At 47.0% G+C, this 24,571-nt stretch overlaps 4 protein-coding genes across 11 annotated transcripts; 3 read left to right on the top strand and 1 right to left on the bottom strand.

Annotated features, from left to right (window-relative positions):
- Positions 1-2,490: 2,490 nt before the first annotated feature.
- LOC119116169 (putative deoxyribonuclease TATDN3) lies at positions 2,491-5,540 on the bottom strand. 4 transcript variants are annotated; one of them, XM_037241389.1, is made up of 11 exons: positions 5,407-5,540; positions 4,677-4,837; positions 4,577-4,609; positions 4,423-4,496; positions 4,275-4,359; positions 4,140-4,202; positions 3,948-4,057; positions 3,821-3,876; positions 3,554-3,718; positions 3,159-3,239; positions 2,491-2,994 (listed from the first exon to the last, which is right to left on the bottom strand). In XM_037241389.1, exons 2-11 carry the CDS (start codon positions 4,728-4,730, stop codon positions 2,939-2,941), a joined length of 777 nt encoding a protein of 258 aa, XP_037097284.1. In that variant the 5' UTR covers positions 4,731-4,837; positions 5,407-5,540; the 3' UTR covers positions 2,491-2,938. The 4 variants fall into 4 exon arrangements, with proteins under 4 accessions (XP_037097284.1, XP_037097285.1, XP_037097282.1 ...); XM_037241390.1 differs by having other exon boundaries at positions 3,159-3,236; XM_037241387.1 differs by having other exon boundaries at positions 3,606-3,718.
- On the top strand, positions 4,908-7,834 carry fuca2 (alpha-L-fucosidase 2). The gene is made up of 6 exons (XM_037241304.1): positions 4,908-5,524; positions 5,660-5,847; positions 6,006-6,345; positions 6,484-6,694; positions 6,842-7,141; positions 7,554-7,834. The coding sequence occupies exons 1-6, from the start codon at positions 5,334-5,336 to the stop codon at positions 7,689-7,691; spliced, it is 1,368 nt and encodes a 455-aa protein (XP_037097199.1). The 5' UTR covers positions 4,908-5,333; the 3' UTR covers positions 7,692-7,834.
- Positions 7,835-8,028: 194 nt separating this feature from the next.
- Positions 8,029-20,772, top strand: hivep2b (HIVEP zinc finger 2b). Of its 4 annotated transcripts, XR_005096232.1 has the most exons (8): positions 10,406-10,795; positions 12,422-16,044; positions 16,351-16,508; positions 16,582-16,757; positions 17,046-17,144; positions 17,261-17,958; positions 18,109-19,316; positions 20,493-20,772. XR_005096232.1 is itself a non-coding variant. In XM_037241066.1 (7 exons), the coding sequence occupies exons 2-7, from the start codon at positions 12,505-12,507 to the stop codon at positions 18,445-18,447; spliced, it is 5,010 nt and encodes a 1,669-aa protein (XP_037096961.1). In that variant the 5' UTR covers positions 8,029-8,168; positions 12,422-12,504; the 3' UTR covers positions 18,448-19,510. The 4 variants fall into 4 exon arrangements, 3 of the variants coding, with proteins under 3 accessions (XP_037096961.1, XP_037096960.1, XP_037096962.1); XM_037241066.1 differs by lacking the exons at positions 10,406-10,795; positions 20,493-20,772 and adding an exon at positions 8,029-8,168 and having other exon boundaries at positions 18,109-19,510; XM_037241065.1 differs by lacking the exon at positions 20,493-20,772 and having other exon boundaries at positions 18,109-19,510.
- On the top strand, positions 20,073-24,282 carry txlnbb (taxilin beta b). Of its 2 annotated transcripts, XM_037241292.1 has the most exons (10): positions 20,835-20,957; positions 21,506-21,743; positions 21,964-22,055; positions 22,138-22,308; positions 22,441-22,635; positions 22,704-22,823; positions 22,907-22,981; positions 23,320-23,412; positions 23,489-23,584; positions 23,794-24,282. In XM_037241292.1, the coding sequence occupies exons 2-10, from the start codon at positions 21,521-21,523 to the stop codon at positions 24,190-24,192; spliced, it is 1,464 nt and encodes a 487-aa protein (XP_037097187.1). In that variant the 5' UTR covers positions 20,835-20,957; positions 21,506-21,520; the 3' UTR covers positions 24,193-24,282. The 2 variants fall into 2 exon arrangements, with proteins under 2 accessions (XP_037097188.1, XP_037097187.1); XM_037241293.1 differs by lacking the exons at positions 20,835-20,957; positions 21,506-21,743 and adding an exon at positions 20,073-20,442 and having other exon boundaries at positions 22,053-22,055.
- The last annotated feature ends 289 nt before the right edge of the window (positions 24,283-24,571 follow it).

Raw genomic sequence — 24,571 nt, 5'->3', positions numbered from 1 at the left:
CTCAGGGCCGCGTTCCAATATGTTTTCCAAAGTTACCCTCGTTAAAAACACCTGCGTGAAAAGTTTTAGCCACTTTCACGTTCTGCAGGAGCTAAAACTTTCACGCAGGTGCGCTTAACGAGGGAATCACACGGACACTCCATTAGGTACACCGCCATTTTCAAGTGTACCTAATAACAGGCCACTTTATTAGGGAAGTATCATGGTCAAAGGTCACAGGTGTCAAACTCTAGTCCTCAGGGCCACGTTCCAATATGTTTTCCAAAGTTACCCTCGTTAAAAACACCTGCGTGAAAAGTTTTAGCCACTTTCACGTTCTGCAGGAGCTAAAACTTTTCACGCAGGTGCGCTTAACGAGGGAATCACACGGACACTCCATTAGGTACACCGCCATTTTCAAGTGTACCTAATAACAGGCCACTTTATTAGGGAAATATCATGGTCAAAGGTCACAGGTGTCAAACTCTAGTCCTCAGGGCCGCGTTCCAATATGTTTTCCAAAGTTACCCTCGTTAAAAACACCTGCGTGAAAAGTTTTAGCCACTTTCACGTTCTGCAGGAGCTAAAACTTTCACGCAGGTGCGCTTAACGAGGGAATCACACGGACACTCCATTAGGTACACCGCCATTTTCAAGTGTACCTAATAACAGGCCACTTTATTAGGGAAATATCATGGTCAAAGGTCACAGGTGTCAAACTCTAGTCCTCGGGGCCGCGTTCCAATATGTTTTCCAAAGTTACCCTCGTTAAAAACACCTGCGTGAAAAGTTTTAGCCACTTTCACATTCTGCAGGAGCTAAAACTTTTCACGCAGGTGCGCTTAACGAGGGAATCACACGGACACTCCATTAGGTACACCGCCATTTTCAAGTGTACCTAATAACAGGCCACTTTATTAGGGAAATATCATGGTCAAAGGTCACAGGTGTCAAGCTCTAGTCCTCGGGGCCGCGTTCCAACATGTTTTCCAAGTGACCCTCGTTAAGCGCACCTGCGTGAAAAGTTTTAGCTCCTTTCACGTTCTGCAGGAGCTAAAACTTTTCACGCAGGTGCACTTAACGAGGGAACCACACGGACACTCCATTAGGTACACCGCCATTTTCAAGTGTACCTAATAACAGGCCACTTTATTAGGGTGTCAAGCTCTAGTCCTCGAGGCCGCGTTCCAATATGTTGTCCAAGTTACCCTCGTTAAACACACCTGCGTGAAAAGATTTTGGTCATTTTCAGTTCTGCGGGAGCTAAAACTTTTCACGCAGGTGCACTTAACGAGGGAATCTTGGAAAACATGTTGGAATGCGGCCCCAAAGACTGGAGTTTGACACCTGTGATCTTTGACTATATTTCCCTAATAAAGTTATTAGGCCTGTTAATAGGTACACTTGAAAATGGCGGTGTACCTAATGGAGTGTCCGCATGACGTCACAGATCAACCAGCCAATCAGAAAGTGGGGGTGAGGGCGGGTGTGGCACTTTTCACTTTCAGTTAAGCTTTGGCCATGATTTTTCCCTAATGAAATGGCCTGTTATTAGGTACACCTAAAAATGGCGGCGTACCTAATGGAGTGTCCGCGTGACGTCACAGATCAACCAGCCAATCAGAAAATGGGGGTGATTTTCATTTTCAAATCAAATCAATTTTTATTTGCCAAGTTTGAGCATGCCAAAACAAGTAAGTTGACTCCGGTACATCACGTTCCCTATACAACATTTAGGTAGTGTTGCGTTTTGTTCAAGATGTCTGTCGTTGAGCAAGGAAAACAAAGATGTGATGTAATAGTTGGTTCTTTATTTGCAAGATGATGATGATAGAACTTTATTCATCCCACAGCGGGGAAATTTACTTGTCACAGCAGCGCACACGAGTGCAAGAATACAAGTGGCAACATTTCAAAAAAAGGATAAATAACAGACAAAGACAAATATAAGTGCCGCTAGTAGAGACGAAACACAATTTTATCAGGTACCACGCGTGTTGTAAAGTCTGACAGCCGAGGGAATGAAGTACCTGCGGAACCGTTCCTTCCTACACCGTGGGTGTAAAAAGTCTGCTGCTAAAGGAGCTGCTCAGGTACCGCACAATGTCATGGAGGGGTTGTCCAACGTCCTCCGCGCACCCACAATCTCAACGGAGTCCAGGGGACAGCCCAGGACAGAGCTCGCTCTCGGTTCTTGGGGTTGATTCGTTGAACGAATCTTTTGAGAACTGATTCCAAAGATTCAGTTCACTTAAAAGAACTGGAATGCACGTCACTAGTGGGCAACGTGCTGGTTGACGTGTCCGGAGGAAGAGGCGGTACCTGAAGTGGAAGCCCGTGATGCGTTCAAGACGTGCTCGCCGCAGCGTAAAAGCTCCTTCCGCTTTTGGGTGTTATATTGGTCAATGGTTAGAACTAGTATACGTGACTTTCTCCCATTCTGCTTGGTTTTTTTTTTTTTCCCCCCCCCAAAATGATATGCATAGGTGGGTAAGAAAATGACCCGGTGAGTTTTTTTTTTTTTTTTTTTTAAATATCTTTATAATGAAAAGATGTTATCTATTCATATTCTAGGCATTCCTAAAAAACATGTTTTTCACACAAGCACACAATGGATGTTCACAATGTTCACATTTTTCTATGACTGTTCTAGGTAATTGTCTTTTTCAAAGAGTTCAAAATAAAGATATTTCAAACATTAAATCATTGTTGTGTGGTCCTAGATATATCTAGGTCGATATATCTCTACCAAAATGACAAAAATGGCCTTTAAAACACATTTGATTCTATTATACACTTTTGGAAGAGTGCAAGGTACAGTCACTTGTGCATCCAACTGACTTCTTGATTATCTGACTCAATTATCCAGTATCACAATTTGATGGCTGACTTTAACTTGGGAAAGAGCCGGAATGCGTTCCTCGTGGTCACCTGCATCACCTCCTCCACCGATACGCCTTTAACGACGCTGATATACTCGGCCGCAACAATGATGTTCTTGGGCTCGTTTCTCACCTGTGTGTCAAAGAAGATGGCACAAAAACTGGTAAAAATAATAATAATATATATATATTTTTTTCTGTGCGGCTTGGTGGACCAGCATCTTGACCTGAATTAATTGATCGTCGATAATATTTATTTATTTTATTATTATTTTTTTCTGTGCGGCTTGGCTTGACCTGCTTCTCTGGGCCGAGTGCGGGCGAGTCCGTTTCCAGGCACATATTCTCTAGAGGCAACTGTTTCACAAGTTTCTGCTTCTTAGTGGACACAAATGAAGAAGAGAATAGAGAGAAGAACAGCAAAATTAGTCAGCATCATCGTATGTAGCCATAAAAGCTGCACATAGTCTTCAAGTAAGCAGTTGGGAAATCAAACAAACAATGTTTGAACAGCAGCAAGTGACGCAGCCCCGAAGGGATCACGAAAGGTTTGCTCCTTTTGCTCACGTCGTAATCTGACTGTTGATTAGTTTATCAAAACGTACACAAACACACTGCTAACACGACAAAGATTACGGCCCCAACTCAAAATGTCGACAGGAAGGTTAGTGAGTGAACAAAATGACCTGAACCTGAAATTGATGGGAAACTTTCCCGAAATGAGTGTATTGTAAGGACACGCACTTGCTCGCTGCGTACGATGGACGGCGGGATGGAGAAGAAGTATCCCGCCTTCACCCCCTCCATGGCCACTGATGGCTTCCCATCAAAGGCGTGAAGGAGAACTTTTTCCACACCTGTGGAAAAACAACACAGACTTCTTCAGTTATTATGACTGCTGATTGGCAGCTTGATATTTTCATTGTATTTTCAATGGGGAAAAATATAATAATAGTCACCTTGCTCTTTCAAGAGCTGGATAGTGGGTCTACCTGCCGAACGCGAGTGAACATTTCTAATAAAAATACACAATTGATTAGTCCACAAAACAGCATTTTGGTGTTCTTCAATGTAACTCGGACTCACAGAGGGAGGTCCAGCTCTTTGGCTAGACGCGCCTGGCGGATCAGAACCTCTCTTTGGCTCTCTTTGTCGGACTCGCTCTTCACATACCTGGGTGTAAAATCCAAACCGACCTAGGACAACACATGGAAATGCGAATGATATCAGTACAGTAAACCCTTCACTGATTTATGAACCACCAATAAGTTTATCTACCTCTCCAATGGCCACGAGCTGGTCTTTGTATTTGTCGATGAGAGGAAGCGCTGCATCTAGGTCCTGTGCACAAGACACAAAAAGTGTTGCACAGTGACATTTACGAGTTTGTAACAATTTATCTTGCATTCTTACCTGTAGGGAAGCACTTCTGTGTTGGTCTGAAGATACTTCCTGAACGGGATGGACTCCCAGGCAGGGCAACACAAACCCTGGGAACCTAAAAATAGAAGAGAACATAGTTACTATACTACTATAAAAAGGAATAGAGCGTTAAAGTTACCTCTTCGACAACGCAATGATCTTGTCAAATTCCCCTGCATGCTCGGCTACGGCTAACAATGCTAACAGTCCAGCCTGGCAATGAAAAACAACACGCACGTTTCCTCATGGACAATAATAGCGAGCCAAGAGATTTCAAGAAGCAAATGACCCACCTGTTTAGAGTGCTCAATAACAGTTTCTATGTCCTGAAAGATAAACGTGACAGTTTAAGAAAGATACATGACTACAACGTTCGGTAGTTGTGATTAGTACCTTGTCAAAATCTGCCGCAGAGATGTGACAGTGGCAATCGAGGAAGCCATGCATGTTGGTAGCAAAATATCCGGGTAGCTATCCAGAGTGCGCATGCGCCGCAATTCTCACGCACCAGATTTAACGCCGAGTGTCCCAAAGGGGCGGTGCTGTCAATTTCTCTAGGCAAAATGGGAGAAAACAATTTTATCTAAATGAAGAAACGACAAATCAAACGTACCCAATAGTAAACGTCATCAACCAGGGCCGTTTTTGCGTTGTTTACAGCTAAATATTGTCGCTTGAATTTAACCTAACGATTTTGGACATCGAATAGATTGAGAAAAATATATAAAATAAAATTAAAGACACATACAGTTTCGAAAACTCCCGGATACGCATGCGTTATACATTTTGCACGGTGCGGGCTTCACGATTGCGGCTGCTGCGGCTTTGTACTGTTTTAATCAATGGCAGCGTCATGTATTTTTAGCATATTGTTTTAGGCTGTATGTTGATGCAAGTGTGCAATATAAGGTAAAAAAGGTATAATAGAGCTTGAACGAACCGATCCCTAGGGAAGTCAAACAAGCTTCCGTTTTTTTTTTTAATTTCCTCATTTTGACAGTACGAGGATTTCACCCACCCGGCTAAAACATTTGAGTTATTTCAATAAATATGACGGTCTTAATCACTGCGTTTCTCCTCGTTTGCCTGCTGTCCATCCGCATCACCGAAGCAAAATACGAACCCAACTGGGAGTCCATCGACTCCAGGCCACTGCCGGAGTGGTACGACCAAGCCAAGTTTGGCATCTTCATCCACTGGGGGGTCTTCTCCGTGCCAAGCTTCGGTAGCGAGTGGTTCTGGTGAGGCTTCTACTGCTCTGTCTTTAAAGTTGCACAAAACTCCATGTAGTATTATTGTGCTGACTTTTTTTACTATGGAGAGTGAACGGAATGCAGCGTAATACTGACACCTAGTGGCGTTTTCGTGTCTTGCAGGTGGTACTGGCAGGGGCAAAAGCTGCAGTCCTATGTGGCCTTCATGCAGAAGAATTACCCACCGGACTTCATGTATCAAGACTTTGCACCCCACTTCACCGCAGAGTTCTTTGACGCCAAAGAATGGACAGACATCTTTGCCGCATCGGGAGCCAAGTACATCGTCTTGACCACAAAACACCATGAAGGTCCTGCATAGTAGGGATGCACAATATATCGAAAAAATATCAATGTTACAATATTGACCCATGCAAGGTTATTTATGTAATCACTGTAAAAATGTTCTGATGTTAGCCGGCTAACCAACATGCTACAGTTACCAATTTAAGCTGTCAATCATCCCTAGGTTTCACATTGTGGGGCTCTAAGACCTCGTGGAACTGGAACGCCGTGGACTTGGGCCCCAAGCGCGACCTGGTGGCGGAGTTGGCCAGCGCCGTGCACACTCACAGCGACCTGCGCCTGGGTCTGTACCACTCGCTTTTTGAGTGGTTTCATCCGTTATTTCTGCAGGACGCTGCCAACCACTTCACCACCAATAGCTTTGCTGTCACCAAGAGTCTTCCCGAACTTTATGATCTGGTCCTGACGTACAAGCCCGACGTGCTGTGGTCGGACGGAGACGGGGATGCGCCAGACAAATACTGGAACAGCACTGGATTCCTAGCCTGGCTCTACAATGACAGGTAAACAATTTAATTTTTTTTTTGCAAACAAAAATATTTTCTTTTGTGAAAATATTACAGCTGTTTTCAGACCAGCAACCCAGGTTCCACTAAATTGAGAATCACTCTTCTAGTAGTTTTTTTTTTTTTTACGGGCAGTCCAGTGCGGGACACGGTGGTGACCAACGACCGCTGGGGCTCGGGCTCCATCTGCAAACACGGCGGCTACTACACCTGTGCCGATCGCTACCAGCCGGGTCACCTGCTGCCGCACAAGTGGGAGAACTGCATGACCATCGACACCAAGTCGTGGGGCTACAGGCGCAACGCCCCGCTCGCCGACTACCTCACCATCGAGGAGATTGTGGCGGTGAATATGTTCAATGACATCACTAGGCAGGACATGGCTACCTAACTGCTTGTTGCTAAGGGAAATTGGCCTTCGAGTCAAAAATGGGCACTTCAGTATTTTTTTTAGTTACTTAACCTCTTAGTTGCTTACTTTGTGTTCCTCCAGACGTTGGTGGAGACAGTGTCCTGCGGCGGCAACTTGCTGATGAACGTGGGCCCCACGGCGGACGGGAGGATCACACCCATCTTCGAGGAGCGCCTCCGTCAGATTGGTCGCTGGCTAGGAGTGAACGGCGAGGGGATCTACAACAGCAGCGCCTGGCGGGCTCAGAATGACACCGTCACATCCGCCGTCTGGTACACGTCCAGACCGCAGCAGAACACCGTGTTTGCCTTTTTTCTTGTGTGGCCGACTGATGGAATTTTAGTCCTCGGCGAACCTGAGGTCACACCGGGCCACACTCAGGTAAGTTGACTGGATGTAGATGCATTTTTTTTCGTGTCCCACGAGACAAAGCTGGTGTACCACTCGTGGTCCTCGTGCCACACTTTGAGAATCACTTGAACATAATACAACAAGGCTTACTGATTGGGCGCAACAGTGCGCATAAAGTGGCTAGCTTTTGTTTTTTTGCTCTCCCGGTGGGCGTCTACTGTTCAAAGAATTCCGTCACGCACGCTCACCCGCCGCCACCTGCTGGCCGGCCTTCGTGCTCACGCTGCCTCTGCTGACTCACTAAGATGCCTTCTCAGATTCCGCTGTAGTTTTCTGGGAAGCGGGGCCACTCGCATCGATTTTTGTTCTCTGACCGTCTGTAATCTTATTTAAAAAAAATGTGCTCTGTGCTTTTCCTCTGGGGTGGGAATTGCAAAACTAGGTGGCGCTCTTGGGTCACGGGCCCGTGAAGTGGGTGCCTGCAACGCCCCACGGTCTCCGGGTCTTCCTACCTCAGCTGTCCATCAGCCAGATGCCATGCCAGTGGGCCTGGACCCTCAAGCTGACAGGTGCCAAATGAACAAGAAGACGACGACAAAGATTCAAAATTTTAGATGCACAGAACTGCTTAATTAAACTCCTTACCGCAAGGAGATGAAAATGCTGCGTCGGGTGAATTACCTTTTTTTTTTTAAACAATTTTAAATAAAAGCTGGAAATCTATTTTTGTCCTTCTTATGTACAGTACATATTTTTAATTTATTTAATTGTTGACGGTGTTATTTTTTTCTTCCCTGGATGAATACTGTACATTCTTAAGAGGCGGGGCTGTGAATATTTTAATAGCCGCGGTTGTGAATCAAACGCTGTGAGTTGCTTTTGGCGTCCTCTGGTGGCGCTTAGCTGCACTGCACCCAGGAGGAGGCGTAAGGACACGCTCCAAGCTCATCTCGGACGACTCCGGAAAGAAAGCGACCCCCTCGGACACCATCCTCACCGCCCCCCACGATTTGCACATCCGTCCACTCGAGGGTCCAATGAAGCCGTCTAATACCTGGTAAGCCTCCGCCGCTTTTTTTTTTTCTATGCTGTTTTTTTTTTTTTTTTTTTTGCGCATAGCTTGAGAGCCGAATTTAGGCTGCTAGTGGTCGGGGGTTCTTAAGTGAGGGGGGGGGGGGGTGTTTGTCACCTGAGAGGGTGACTCCAGTGCGGGGGTCGTTGTGTGCTCCCTCCCCGCTGCCGCACGCTTTTTAACAAGAGGAGGGGGGGGGGTCCCAGTCCCAGTTCTGCCAATGTTCCATGACATGCAGATGGGGGGGCGACCAAGGGGGTTCTCGGGTCCATGCATACCCCCCTCCCTCCTCCCCACCCCAACATCAACAACACGCGCGCGCGCATTCACGCACTGTGAGCCGGATATCCCCATATAGGCAGGCACGTGACAGCTGATCCGACAACAGCCAGCAAAAGAAGCCATGTTTGAATTGAAGGATGAATTCATTTTCAAATGGATTGTTGGCATTCACACTTTATGGAGCGGGATATTATTCACAGATAAATAGGTTACTGCTCTGAAATATGTGTTAGAGGACATTTTAATATAATAAAATACACACGCACACACACACTACATTTTTACTCAATTTTACAGATAACATTTTTTTACTGTACAATTAGAAATATAAAACAATTTATATGCTTGCTATTTTTCTATTATATGGCTGTAGTCTAACACATGGATATGAAAACATGCAAATTTAAACATGGTGAAATGTTGTTTTAATGGATGTGTCTTAGTATCTATATTTAATATCACACTTTTTCTTTCCCCTGCCGCATCATCACACTCACTTCTTACATTTGCTGGTAATTATATATGCCGACAGGAAGCAGGGCCATTGTGGCAGACTCTGTTGCCATGGCGACGCGCCACTAGTTGTCAAGCTTATTTTCCGATTTTAAAGAGATGGTGCTGGGCGGAAGGATGAAGGTGAATGATGTGTGATCGGCCTGAGAGAAATCCTCAAACCTTCCATTCATAACACACCCTCCCATGTCCCTCATCCACTGTGTTGTCTGTGTTCATTTGGGGAGGTGTGTGTGTGTGTGGGGGGGGCAACATGGAATCCCACTCAGCTGTTCCTAGCAAGTGTGCATCTTCTTGAGAGAGAGCATTTGTATTTATAGATGACGACCTTGACTGTATTAGCTATTTTAGAACCCACACCCCACCCTCCCCAATCATCCTGTGCTGCATAATGGATCTGCAAGCGGGCAACGACTTGTTCCACGCTCGATGACTAAGAATAGCGCCCTGAGGAGCTCCTCTTTCAATACACACGCTCGGCATTCTCCGCTCGTTAGGCCACTTAGACGAGGAGTGCAGTGTTAACGGAGTCTGAAACCTTTTTGCCCACTTAGTCACGAACAGTATTTTTTTTAAATATATTCAGTGTTTTTGGTTTTCACTTTTTATTATTATTTTTTCAAACGTTTTAAAGCGTCTAATATCAATTTAGTCACCCACAAAAAAAAAAGCCATACCTGAAAACAGCACAGGAAATCGGCCATTTTGTTGAGGTGGCCATTTTGTTTTAATAGCGCCCTGTAAAAAATTCAACTCCTGAACCGAGTTTCCCTTGGCAACGTGACATTTCGTTGGCATGTCTATCATGAGTCGACCCGTTAAAATGTCTCAAGAAGCCTGAAAGGACACAGGAAGTCTGCCATTTTTATTTGAAGTGGCCAATTTGGAGTTATTTTGGTTTCAGGTTGCACATTTTCATGGGTCCTTCAAAACCCAACTACTGCCAGAGATTTTCGTCCGACGGCTACCAAATTTGTACCATGTGTACGAGACAGATGGGCGACTGTCACTTGCGAAAAAAAATCGAGTGTTTGCCATTGCGTGTGGGCGAAGCTTGAAGATTCCACGTAACTGTGTGGTCATTTTGTATACGGTCACGTTGTTCTCTGTTTAGTTCTCTCGATATGAATCTAAAAAAAATGGATATACTCTGGGAGGAATACAGTAATCGTGTCGGGGGTTTGACTCGGCTCGGGCGCATATGCAAGATGCGGCGTGCAGCTGCACATCATCCGGCGGCATTAAGCCCGGCTCGGCTTGTCACGACGTCGACGGTTCTCCTGCTTTGTGAATGGAGCCCGAGGACGTCGTGACGGGAAGCATCTCACAAAAGAGCCCCCTACGGCTTTTATTTCTCCCTCCTTCTCCCACTTCCTCCTCGCCATATAGGCCACGTGAATTGCACCTTTTGAAGGGAGGTTCTCAGTTCTTGATGAATGAAGAGCAGCTTTTGACAATGATCAGGACATCTGACTCCCTCCCACCCTCGCTTTCCCTCTCCTCCTACCCAGCCTGAGCGAGCTGCCAGAGCCGGAGAGGAAAAGCGCCCTGAAACGTGGGCCGTTGTGTAATCCCTCCCAGGGCCCCTTTGCTATTTTTGTACCCGGGTCTGCACGTCATGCTTGGGTATTTTCTCTGGTGACTGGCTCGCATCAATAGAACGCTCCAAATGTGCGCCGCTACCGCCGCCACTCCGGACTGATGGGACGTTTACCATGGCGCTTTTTTTCCTTATCCCGACGGAGGCGGAATGGACGGTGCGGGATGAGGAATGAGGATGCGGGACATGGAAGGAGAGGAGGAGGTTGAAATCTCAGGTTTGTCTGAGGATCAAGGGAGGGGGTGCATGCGTGTGAATGTCATTGTGATATTTATGGATGCTCGGGTTTAAAGGGACGGAGCGTTTCTTTCTTTTTTACCGTCCACCTCCGCTTCGCACCGCTGCTGTGTCATGCATTTGTTGCACAGGTGCAACACAACAACATGCGTCTGTGTCTTTGTGCGCGCAGCCAAACGCGGGATTAATCTGGCGTACGCCTCGGAGGGATGGAAACTAAGCAATGAGGTCAAATCGACCTTGAGGAGGGAGACTTCAAAGGCCCCCCACCCCCCAATGTTGTGTTAACCTGCTTTTCCACAGCGTGGCACTGGCTCGAGTCAACTCGTTCGGCTCAGTTAAGGGAGTGTTGTTTTCCACTTTGAAACTGCAAAAACATGTCGCATCGGTGCGATAATGCCTTAAGAACGAGAAGTTGCGGGAAAAAAAATACCACTGCATTGAACGCGTTCACTCTTGATCAGACAGGTGAGAAATGCCACATGAGTCAGATTGAGCTTTTCTAAATTGTACTTTGAAATCTGTTTAAAAAAACAAGATCACGTCAGTTGGATAAAGAATGGGAAGTTGCAAAATAAATAGTCCAATTCAACTCGCATTCACAGAAAACCACATTAGTTGGTTCAAGCTATGCTAACTGGAGGCTAGGTAAACGTGCCACGATGAACACATCGTTTGGATTATTTCACGCGAATGCGTAGGCAAGTGGGAAATTTAAAAAATCCCTTCCCATTGAACATATCACGTCATACGAAAAGGAAACATTGAACAAAACGTAATTTTCTTGCTAAATAGTAAACAAAGTAAGCAAGAAAGCGGCGCCTCACAGCAAAAAAATGGAGATTGTAGCACAGCAACAGCCTAAGCTAACATTAGCATGTGTAAAGGTACCGTACAGTAGAAAAGTGACTAGTTCTTCCAAGAATCTTTTTAAAATGGACCACTCAAATGTGGCGCACCCCCACTTAGCCTCCCTTCCCATCTCTGTTATTTTCACGCGACTGTCCGCATGCGACGAGTCACCTTGGATTCGCATCCTCGGTGAATCGCGCTGGGCCGTTCGTGGTGCACCGACAACCAAAGGAGAGAGGGAAAAAAAAATATAGCGAGAGAAACAATGTCCTAATTAAGGGGGAACTCTGAGGGTTTGAACCAGATAATCTTACATAACCTCGTTAGGGAGGACACCGCATTTGATACTGAGAGGATGAAGTGAGGTGGAGGATGAGGAGGACGAGGATGTGCCCTCCAGTGTTGAGGCTAAAGCAATTCCCAGAATTCATGAGGGGACGGGGTTTCTTCGCCGAGTGTGAGACGTGAGGGAATACGAGGTGATATTGATGCTCATCTATTTCTTAGATGCCACAGCACTCAACCCAGTGGCTCAGTATGCACGCATTGTGGGATTAAAGCTCTGCAGACTCGCGCTTGGCACATCTGCCTTACGCTTCTGAGGTTCTGGTCCAGATTTTAGGCTTTCCCCGTGTGGCATGTTATCTTTGAGCTTCCGAGGGTTTTCCTTCAGTACTCCAGCTTCGATTGACATTCCAAAAACATGCATGTTTTCAGTGCTGATAATCCCTGCTTTCTGTTTCCTGTATTGCAGATGAGCCGTCACACGTGTACGTAAACATCACTACTGACACCTAAGAAATATTATCCCCAAGAAACGAACGCAACGTCGGATTAATGGAGTCACTAGAAACCGCCACAGGCTCTCCGGAAGGTCAGGACACAGATGCCGCAGCAAAACGATGCACACCTGAGATAAGAAGGAGTCCATCGGTGGAAATGGAGGGAAAAGGGTGGCACCAGCACCCGCCGGAGGGCCCGGCCAAAGACACAGGCGGTTCCAAAAAAGCTCCCAACTCAGGGAAGTTACTGGCCATTGAGGATTCCATCTCCCAAACTCCTAAAGACAGCGAAGCGTCGTTTTCACTGCAGGCCGCCAAAGTAGCCGTCAGACAAAGGAAGTCCCCGAGTTCACCTGAGCAACAGAGTTACTATTCAGGGATGGAGCTGCAGTCAGAGGCCGGCGGGAAGGTTGAGTTGAAACCACAGAAGCCTGGCAAATATGTTTGCGAGTACTGCGGAAGGGCATGCGCCAAACCCAGTGTACTAAAGAAACACATCCGGTCCCACACCGGAGAACGGCCATACCCGTGCGTCCCCTGCGGGTTCTCCTTCAAAACCAAGAGCAATTTGTACAAACACCGCAAGTCCCACGCTCACTCGGTCAAAGCTGGAACCCCGCCGTTCCCTCACAATGTCAACGTGGACCAAGGGTCTTTTGAAGGCGACGGGGATTTGTTCTCTGACGGCGAGCAAAGTACAGACACTGACGACGACACGTTCAGTGACCCGCTGCTGCTGTTGGACTCCCCGGCGGAGACCTCCGATCACACCGCTGTCAAAGTGCTAAACCTCATTTCTCACAAAAAGGCATCGGCGATGTCAACGTCGACTCAGGACAGCTCATCCCACCTACCGGAAATCAATCCCATTCCTGTCACCACTGTTGAGGCTAATCGTGCAATTCAATCTTGCACAATTAAACAACGGCTCGCACTTCGCCTGTCGGAGAAAAGGAGCAGCGACTCGGAACACAATCTGTCCCTTCCGAGTCAGTCGAGTAAAGGCAGCACGGATTCCGGCTATTTTTCCCGATCTGAAAGTGCCGAGCATCAGACTAGCCCCCCGAACGCTAACGCCAAATCCTACCAGGAAATTATGTTCGGGAAGTGTTACAAGCCCAGCCCCAAGCAGACCACAGTTGCTTGCTACACAGATTCCGGTGAGGTAGAACGATACTCAGAGAAAGGAGTTTCTCGGGTTTTCACCCAGGAAAAAGACACAGTCGAGTCAATCAGAATAAATACAAAGTCCTTCACCAGGGAAGAGATGAAAGAAGCACAGCTGGACACTGGCTCTGACATGGGAACCCTCCTCAGGAGCAACTCCATGCCCACGTCCTCGGCGGTCAGCCTGACCATGCCCCAGGCCCTCCGGGGCAGCCACTCGTTCGACGAGAGAACAAGCAACGCGGGCATGAGGAGACTGCGGCGGCAAGCTGCTTTCGAGCTGCCGTCCCACGAGGGCCACGTGGACAGCGACGGCCACGGGAAGGCAAGCGAGATGTCACCTGCGGGACCGGAAATGGATTATCCGCCGAGTGTGAACCTGCAGAGGCATGCCATGGAACTAGCGACCCGGAAGCGCCGGAAGGAAAAACGGGAAGAGGAAGATCTGCCACCTCAGTATGAGGTGCATCACGGACAGTGTGAAGAAATGTTTGACTCCGGTAAGGATTACGAGTCGAAGCTAGCCGGACACGGTGCGGTCGGCGTCCTGAAAGGACGTTTGAGTATGCAGCTGGACAGGATTGACATGGACATCTCAGTCAGCCCTGAAATGTGTGCTCGAAAAACATTAGGAAATGTCATTTCGGTTATCCAGCACACAAACTTCATCAACAGGCCGCATGCCGACCAGTCCGAGTCCTACAAGAGCCTCAGGCAGAGGGAGGAGAGCTTCTCCTCATTTCAGCCCATGGAGGAGTCTTTTGAGATAGACAGGGGCGATGGCACACTGAGGCAGTCCTTTCAGTTGGGTGCTAAACTGGTGCGACAGCCCAATATACAAGTACCGGAGATCAGAGTCACCGTGGAGCCCGACAGTCCGGACAAAGCTCCGGACGTGCCGGTGAAGGAGCCGGAGAAGCATGTGGAAGAGTTTCAATGGCCGCAGCGGAGTGAAACTTTAGCTCAGTTCCCCCCTGAAAAACTCCCCCCAAAGAAGAAAAGGTTGCGCCTTGCTGACATTGAGCACTCCTCGGGGGAGTCCAGTTTTGAATCGGCCTGCACCAGTCTCTCACGAAGCCCCAGTCAGGACAGCAACTTATCCTACAGCTCCACTTTCTCCTTTGACAGGGAGGAGAGCCTGAAGCCGGTTTCTCCTGCCAGGCAGGATGAATTTGGCAAGCCTCTGGAGCTCTTAGCTGTGCCGGGAAGCGGCCACTCGCTCTCTGTTCTCCATCAGCGTCAGCAACATGAAATGAGACGCTCCTCCTCGGAGCAGGCCCCTTGCAACTTGCGCAAGGAGTTCCCAGAGGTACGCAGCGTATCGTTTGACTATGGAAGCCTCGATCCAACATCCAAAGTTAGACTCGGGGACTTGGCAAAGGAGAGACAGAGGGGGAATTTGGTGCGCCAGGAGTCACTGAGCATGGACACTGAGGCCTCACACGTGCAAATATTTTGTGGTGGCGCAAGCCCTTCATCGCTGCCCATCGCACTCCCCCAGCTCCCGCATCCCGGTTTGTTAATCCCCGTAAGACTCCAGACTCACGTGCCGAGCTACGGAAGCCTCACGTACACATCTGTGTCACAGATCTTTGACAATCACTACGATAAAGTTAGCCCTGCATTAGCTGCCTCTCAGAATCGAGCCACCACACACTCAGTCTCCGTGGAAGCCTTGGACCTATCCTCGGCCAAACTCAAGACTGGCATCCCCCTTTCCCTCACCTCTCGGACCATCTCCACCACCAACGCGTCCAGCGGCTGCGCGAGCAAACGCATGCTCTCGCCCGCCAGCAGCTTAGACCTCTTTATGGAAGTCAAGCAGCAGAAGCGTGTGAAGGAGGAAAGGATGTTTGGACAAATTGTGAAGGAGCTGAGTGCAGTGGAGCTGGGCAAGGGCCACTTGGAGGATGATTCACACAGGAGAAAATTTATCACGCCTCGACAAGTGACCGAAGAACACAGCGTGGAGTCTGCTATGGAGAGCAGCTCCTTGGATACCAGCTCGCCTCCGCATCTGAAACAAGCAGGCACGGATAAACGGGCGCAGATGGAAACGAGGACGTTGGCGCTCTTCAGCCGGGACATCCTGGTCGCAGAGGCGGAGCGTCGGGGGACGCCGTCTTCCTTTCCAAGTCTTCGCACGGCGACAGGTGTGAGCTGGTGTTATCTCAGCTACACCAAGCCGAGCTGCTCCCACGACGGCGAAGAAGGCGGCGGTGGTGGAGCTCCGTGTTCCGTCTATGACACCTGGCATGTCAGCTCACGCAATCCCAATCCGCCGGAGTTAAGCACCAGTGCCGCGCTGGCCTTGCTGCACTCCAAACAGAAGGGAGGCAAGTTGATCTACTCAATGGCTGCCATGTGTCAGCCTGGCAATGGGAAACTGGTTTCATCCCTTGTCCTGTGGCGGCAGACGGGCGAACAGGTGAGGAAATTAAACAAAAGCCCTCTTTGCTTTCTACACCCGGGGTTTGCTCATGAGAGTGGCACGAGTCATCGAATTACTATAGTACAATAGCCTAAGTATAAAAAATAAATCTATGAATAAAAAAAATATACTACGGACAATACCAAACCACAAGAGCTAGAAATCACAATGTCCAAGGCCACGAGACTATGACCATACAAATGAAGAAATGCACTTCGTGTTTGCCAACCACGCCGTGTACAGTGGCTGACCGAGTCATGTTACATCCAGCGTGTTAACAATACGTTTGCTGGTCCGATTCAGCTGCAGAGGAAACCGGAGCCCAAAGAGGCAGACGTCAACCCGGGCAAGAAGGTGAAAGACACCAGCTTCAGACTCAAGGCTGCCAAGGAAGAGTGGAAGGAGAGGGAGGCGTCAAATACCCAAACAGCTCCGACGCGCATCAAGATCTTTGAGGGAGGGTCAGTAACCCGGTCCGAAGGCGCTTCGTCAGTGTTACAAAGTACTCGCCACTCATTTTTTTCCTGTTGTCAGGTACAAGTCCAATGAGGACTACGTGTACGTTCGTGGCCGCGGACGAGGAAAATACATTTGCGAGGAGTGCGGCATCCGCTGCAAAAAGCCCAGCATGCTCAAGAAACATATTCGAACCCATACGGATGTGAGGCCCTATATCTGCAAGGTCTGCAACTTTGCATTCAAAACGAAAGGTAAGTGTTGGTGTGGAAAGATTGAAATGAAATGAAGTAGAGGTTGACTTTTTTTTCCGCTCTCGTGGGATTTATTCAAGAGTCTTGATTGCAATGGAAAGTCTGGAAAGTAGTCCAAAAATGTGCATGATGATCATAATGTGGAAATGCAGCCGCAGCGGAACATTATTTCGAGCTTTTACAGTATCAGCTGATTTGTTAAGTCGCGTAATTTGTCTTTCTGCCGAGTCCTCGTTTGCTCGCATAGGCCAGAAATTTAGGTTAATCCTTGTTTTTCTTTCTCAAAAGGAAACCTGACGAAGCACATGAAGTCGAAAGCGCACATGAAGAAATGTCTAGAGCTAGGTGTGTCAGTGACAATGGATGACACGGAGATTCAGGAACATGGTAAGAATACGATTATCGACCGGTCTTGAAAATATTAAAGTCAGCGGGGCAACATGGGTTGCATAAATTTCACTTCACATACAGTCGGTTTCTTTTGTTGTGTTTTTTTTTTAAAGTAGACGAGGCGCCGCAAGAATCCAAGACGGAGGTGGCGATCACGGCCAAACATCAGTTCTCCGACGCCGAATATTCAGACGGTATGGACGAAGACGCGGATGATGTTGACGAAGATGAGGACGAGGACGACGACTATGAGGGCGAGTCCACACCCAAGCTGCGTTCCAGGAGCACCAGTCCGCAGCCGGGCAGCGGCGTCACGTCACTGCCTGTCACTGTCACAGTCTCTGGCAGGTGGCCAGGCTCTGACCAGCGAGACAAGACCATGGAGGATGACACGCTGAGTGTCCTGTCTCCAGATCAAGCCGGCTTCCTCTTCGACCCTTATTCTTCATGTCTCCTCTCGCCCGGTTGGGAATCCCCCATCAGGGAACCGTCCCCCTCCCGTCTGCGATACCCATCCCCGAGACGTGAGCTCTCCCCGCGGGGTCGTTGCTCCCCGCTGAGGCCCAGCTCGCCCGGATTCTCACCTATTCAGCACCTCTCTCCTTGTGTCGCGACGGAGAAACCCACGTCGCCCGGGGCAGAGATGGCTGGGAAGCGGGAGTCGGCGGTGCGGGGCAGGCAGCGGGTCGTGCTGAGGGCCGTTTCGCCACGCAGGGGTGGGGCCCATCAGCAGCGAGGTGGCAGCGACAAGAGCAGACAGCATACTAAGATGGACCTGGCTCAGCAACAAGGAGCCTTTGAGATGGAGCTGGTAGGTAGCACCATTTTCTGATCCTTTTTGTACTTGGGGCAGAGTCAGGTCGACACTCCCCACCTCACCTTCTCACGTGCTACCTAGTCTGTGTCGTGTATTAATGTATGCCCATTTGCTGAGGGTTTCAAATCCATATCCCCCTTACAGGAGCAAAGGAGCATCTCCAGTCTTCCCGCCGTCACCGGTGGTCCCCACCAGAATCTCCTGAGCCACCTTCCTCTCCACTCTCAGCAGCAGGCCTTCAGCTTGCTTCCCGTACTTCCCGTCGGAGGAGCCCTCTGGGCGCCACCACCTTCCCCCGCCTCCTCCGACGTGCCACCGAGCCCACCAAGCGAGGAGGGGGCTGCACACGGGACCGCCGAGATGGCGGAGGAAGACCAGGGAAGCCTGGATTCCAGAACCAGGGACGGTGGACAGGAGGAGAACGTCCAAACGTGCTTGAAAGCCATTGCCTCGCTCAACATTAACACGGAGGACCCCCATTAGAGACCTTGGGCCGCCACCTAACTTGTCAGGTCCGCACTTGGGCAATACGACGACAAAGATTCTTCACGACGAGGAATCCCGCTCTTCTCTTCGGACTGCCTCGCTCATGATCAAAACAAAGGGACCCTAAGTAGATAAAGGCCCCCGTCCCGTCCGGGGACTTTGGGTCACCTCCCACCTGTTTGGGTCCCAACAGAGGCAATATGACGACACAGCTTCTTGGCTTCCTTGGACTGGACGAGCAACGATTATTAACTATTATCATCATTGGGTGCAGGTGCAATATGAAGAGATCTACTGTAAAATGCTAATATGCCTTTTGTTTGACATAGCAGTTTGCATACAATTGCACATAAATTATATTTATAGATTACTGTATAAAAAAAAAAAAACGTCCTTTTACGTATTACACTCCCTCCTCCTTCTTAGACGCAGTGTATTTTAACGTCCGTGTACTTTGCGAATAGACTGTTGTCTCATGTACTCATATCGAGGTGTGATACAGTAGTGCGGTAAATACTTATATTTCAAATAATTAAGGGTACGATAAGAAAGTCCAAATTTTGACGCTTTTTGCGCAAAGAGGGTCTGTGCCTTTATTTTGCTCGGGAGGATGTTTAAAAAGGTCAAGGAAGAGCTTTGCGAGCTTGTTTCATCTTTAAAAAAAAAAAAAAAAAAAAAAAAATCTGTTTTCTTTTTCTTAATGTTGTGGTTTTTATCTTGCATGGGATTTGCTATTGCACAAAAATTACAGGAAGTCAACATGTAATTACTGTAAGATGTATTTATATATTAGGATGTAAGCACTTATTGATACTGGTAAATATTTGACTACTATTTATATATGGTATATATATAATATATATACAGTATGTACTTATTATGCAGCAGTGATGCAAGTTATGCAGTGAGCCACCAAGCTGGCGTTGCTTTTGATATCTTTTTGCTCTCCTCTATCGACCGTCATCACACGTAGTCGCCGTGTTCCCACAATGCACTTTGTCATTATTTTGGACGTGGGCAATGAACGACGTGGGGAAACATTTTGGTTTTTGGCGCTTTTTGAAACATTCCACTTCTTTTTTATATAACGCCGTCAAGAGAAACATGCACAACAAATGTAATGTTTAGGGATGGGCATAGCAATTATGTAGAAAAAACAACATTGAAAATAGAGAACAAATATTTAAACACGTTTACATTTATTTACATGGTATTGTATATTTAATATTGACCCAAATAATTACATTTAATTGATCGTTGTGAATTCTGTTAAAAGAGGTCAATTTAAAGCCATAAAAGTTTATATAAAAACATTTGTAATTTTAGTCCATCAATTTATCAGTCATATTTTTACTTAAAATAAGTTAAATTAAATTAGAATTTTTTTAACAATTTATAATGTTTAAATGAAATTTAGATTTTTTTTATTTTAAAATTAGAATGAATACAGTATATTATTAATATGGATTACAGAACTTGAACAATAAAGTGAATGCTAAAATTTGTGTCATCCAAAATATTTTCAATAAAAATTGAATTTCAGTTGCAGACACCATTTTTGTTATTTAAATATTTGAAAATTATTTAAAAAATTCTAACAATGACCATCACCTTACAGTATATTAAAAAAAAAAATCTCGTCCAATGCCCATCCCTACTTCTATGGAGCGCGTGGCTGTTGACGACATTTACTCGCGAATGTAATCGACAGTTCACCAAACGCTTCTCCTCTGTATACATACATGCGTGTTTGATTTTTGGCTCAGTGTTGAAACGGCGAAATCTTTTCAACGTGGCTCGTTTGTATCGACGACAAATGTCGGCGTCGCGATGGAACCTTTTATTGAACCGTCGCCGCCTTTGCGTCGGGAGGGATTAGACGAATGGCGTTCATGTTTACATAAATCATATTTAAAGGTGCGCTGCTTTAATGACGCGTCTTGCAGATTCGGATCACTTTTTTGTCAAAGCAAAGCAGGCCGCTCATCCGATGTGCGTACGCGGATTGTGTTTGTGTTTGCTTTTGATGATATATTCATGAGTATATATATATACATACATGGTATATGTATATACTAAAGTGCATTGTGCCTCTCATACGTTGAAGAGGACAAATTGTTTACCTCTCACCCGAGACTTATTGAGGACAAAAAGCCTCAGTAGCCAATCCATCGTTTGACTTGTTTGCGTCAAATTTGCTCGGTCGGGGATGGAGTGCCTCTGATGCTTTTGGGTTAAGGGGCGGGGCTAATCTATTATTATCATTTGGTGCTCAGATTGAATTGAATATTGTTTGAAGAGAATATACTTCTAACCCAGGAATGTGTGTGTGGCAATTTATTTCATACATCTTGTCCTGTACTTCCCCCCTCCTCACGTCGCCCCCTGCTGGGGGGGGGGTTGGTCTATTTTGAGGTGGTCTTATCACAGCTGTTGCATCTGTGGTGGCAGGCAGCCTGTTCGAGCCCCTCCACGTTCTTTCTTTCCCCTCCCGGCCTTCGGTCCTGGTAAGACCTTTCCTTTGGCCCGCATGAACGTAGAATTAACCTTACGCACGCTGTGGTTTTATCATTCTGCTCTTGAGCAGTGCTTGTTTGATGATGATTTGTCGTCGAGCTCAACGAGACGACCTTCCGATCCCTGCCACCCGTAAAATCGAAAGATTTATGCTCCCTTTACCCGTTTTCCAAAGCAAATCAGTTTTGTTTTGTTTTATGTGCAGGCAGCTGCCGCCGCTGCCTACCGTCAATAGCGTGGGTTTAGGAGGAAATAAATAAATGTCTTGCCCATATAAAGAGGGTCTTAAAATAGCCCGTGGCTCTGGAACAGGTGCCGTGCGCTCAACTTGTGAAAGCAGCGTGAAGGCTGCGCTAATTTTATGCACGTAAACATTCTCCGAGCGGGACTCTGTGGAACATGATTGCTTGTTTTCCTCCATTCCCCTTTTGAATGCATATATGCGTACTCACAATTTAGTATGAAAATACAAATTCAACTATTTTCTAATACAGTGGATGATCAGCCACCAAATATTTGGTTGATGATTGTCTCTCAGCTACCCAAAACAAAGATGGAGTCCTGTCCAACGAACAGCAGCCACATAGAGAGCACCCAAGCTGTATCTGCCGAAGAGCCTAACGCTGAGCACACCAACGACCTGGCCAAGCAACTGGAAGACCTCATCAGCACCTACCAAGCCGAGGAGACTCCGGATGAGCAGGAAGACGTGGAAGAGGTCCAGCCCAACACCAGACGGAGCGTGAAACTGGAGAAAAAGATGCTCAAAAATTTGGGTAGGATTTGTATGGGCAACAAGAACACATTTCAGTCCGTACAATCAATTGCGAAACTTCTGTTTGACGCAAAGACAAATGGAATACTTCTCATATTTTCTCTCCAAAGTTCGGTTGCTCAACCTTCAACTGTAAAAGATCGGGATTCAGATCCAACAATCCAAATTGTACTGACCGTGATGGAATTCATGCTAAATGTAAATCATCTGTTACCACTCAGGCAAGGACGCTATGCTCCTCATGCAAAGTCTCAACAAACTCGACACTCCAGAGAAGAAACTGGACGCTACCATCAAGAAGCACGCCGAGCTGGTGAGTGGATTTACTGGATCAGATTAATTCTGAGTTTAACCGGCTTGACGACATCTGGATTGGATTGATGTGCCGTTTGTAGCTGGAAGAACACCGAAACGACCAGAAGCAGCTGAAGCTTCTGCAGAAGAAGCTTTTGCAGGTGATGAAGGAGAAAGACCAGCTGCAGAGTGAGCACAGTCGCGCCGTTCTGGCTCGCAGCAAACTGGAGGGACTCTGTCGGGAACTGCAGCGGCACAACAAGACCTTGAAGGTGCCTCTAATCTTCATTCCTCTTGACCAAAGTTTGACATGAGTGGATTGATCTGAAACACTCAGATGCTACCAAAACGTAGCAATAGAGCAAACCCAACTCACGCAAATCCAAATTATGGTCGGTCGGTAGGAAGAGACACTGCAGAGGTGCCGGGAGGACGACCTGAAGCGGAAGGAGATCACCACCCACTTCCAGGGAACCCTAAGTGACATTCAAACCCAGATCGAGGAGCACAGCAACCGCAACATCAAACTGTGTCAGGAGAACAGCGCCCTAGCTGAAAAACTCAAGAACCTCATTACGCAGTACGACCAACGCGAGGCGGTACGTACGCCGACCCCGTTCAGTACCGTGTTATCACGCAGAGACGTTATTCTAGCTCTTTATTCCAGAACCTGGAGAAGGTGTTCAAGCACCGTGACCTGAAGGAGAAGCTTCTGGACACCAAACTGACTCAGTCCAACATGTTTCTGAAGGAGGCTCAGGAAAAACACAAGCTGGAGCGGGAACTCGTACGTGGTCCCTTTTTCAAGCGGAAGGATACTTTGCATTGGTTCCATACTGGCCGTTCTCAACCTTGAAAATATCCCAACAGCTGCTACAAAAAGCCGCAGAGTACAGGTCGCAAGCAAAATTCTTGAAGGAGACGGAGGTGGAATTGAAGGCGCAGGTATGATCACACCAGGATGGGTGGAAATAACTTTTTTTTTTTAAATTAAATGTTTATTTAATTTGTATTTTATTTCATATTTATTTATATATTTATTTTATAAATACTTGTTTGGTATTAGTTATTTGAATGTAACAAAAAACTTTATTTTTTTATTTTATATTTATTGATATATTTATTTCATAAATACTTATTTTGTATTAGTTAATATTTGAATGTAACAAACAATTAGGATTTCCTCTCAAAATATTCCTCAAAAAAAAAGAAAAGTCTCCAGTGTTAATTTTGTTGGTATTGTTGTTTTTTTGAAATGCTAACATTTGGTTTTGTCTCCTCAGCTCGACATGTACTCCAAGAAGTTTGACGAGATCCAGGGCACCGTTTCAAAAAGTAACAGCGTCTACAGCAGCTTCAAACAGGACATGGATAAAGTACGACTGGCAGCCTTTGAAGGAAAACGGCGGAACGGCTATTTTTAGGCGCTTAACATGTTTGTTGTCTTCCAAGATGGCCAAGAAGATGAAGAAGCTGGAGAAGGAGTGTCAATCATGGAAGAGTCGCTTCGATGGTTGCAGCAGAAATCTTGTGGAGATGGTGGCGGATGTGAGGGGCCTTTTTTTTTTTTTCTTCTTCTTCTTCCCTAATCAACTGATGTACCGTATGCGTGATTCTCATTATAGCTCAAACGAAGCGGCGGGAGGTGTCAGCCTCAAAATGAGATGATTTAGAAGGAGCGGGCCGGCCCACCAATAGCAAAAATCACTTTAGAATTGATGCCCGTTGTAAATGACTGTGTGAAATGTGCTCTGCAGAAAACTGTGAGGGACAAGGAGCTGGAGCTGCTCAACATCAAGAACCAGAAATTGGAAAACCTTTGCAGGGCTTTGCAAAATGAGAGGAAAACTCTCTATGAGAAGGTTCAAGCAGCCGGAGATCACCCATCCGAGGAGACAAAGATTGAGACGCCTCAGAAGGAGACGCCGGAGGAACATGACGAGGAGCCGACGAGCCCCGTTGGGCCCGTCGCAACGTTGGAAAGCCATCTGAGCCAGGAGCTGGCCAAACTGAAAGCCGAGCAGGCGCTCCTGAAGGAGATTACAGCCGACACCACGACGCAAGGACCCTCCGAAGGTGCCCCGGAAGCGGTGAAGAACCACACAGAGCAAAGCGACAAATGCCAAGAACATTTGGACCTGAAGCTTGTTGATTAACCCTTAAAATATTTTGCTTTATACTGTACGTGTTATTTCTGTGGCAATAAAAAAAAAAATTGATTTCGGTTTCCACCAAATGTTTAGACACCAAGGCTGTTTTTTTTTTTTTTATCACTATGGAGACATGAGCTTGAATACACGCGCTGTCAGTGCTGTGTAAATTCACTTGCCATGGGAGCGGTGGCTAAACAATGAGCAGGCCGAGGTGCAGACGCAGATAAGAGTTGCTATACAACCGGCACAGCTGCTCGTTTGAGCCGTCAAAACCAACAAAGACGACGATGGCGTGACAAAGGTCCTTGTGACTTATACTGCTCAGGTAAGGCGGGGGAAAAAAACAATAAGACCTGTCAATCATTCGTAGATGGATTCGCCG

Source organism: Syngnathus acus, chromosome 22, assembly GCF_901709675.1.
Source record: "Syngnathus acus chromosome 22, fSynAcu1.2, whole genome shotgun sequence".
Lineage (NCBI taxonomy): Eukaryota > Metazoa > Chordata > Actinopteri > Syngnathiformes > Syngnathidae > Syngnathus > Syngnathus acus.
Note: the sequence above shows the minus strand (reverse complement) of the source record. Positions and strands in the feature narration are given on the sequence as shown.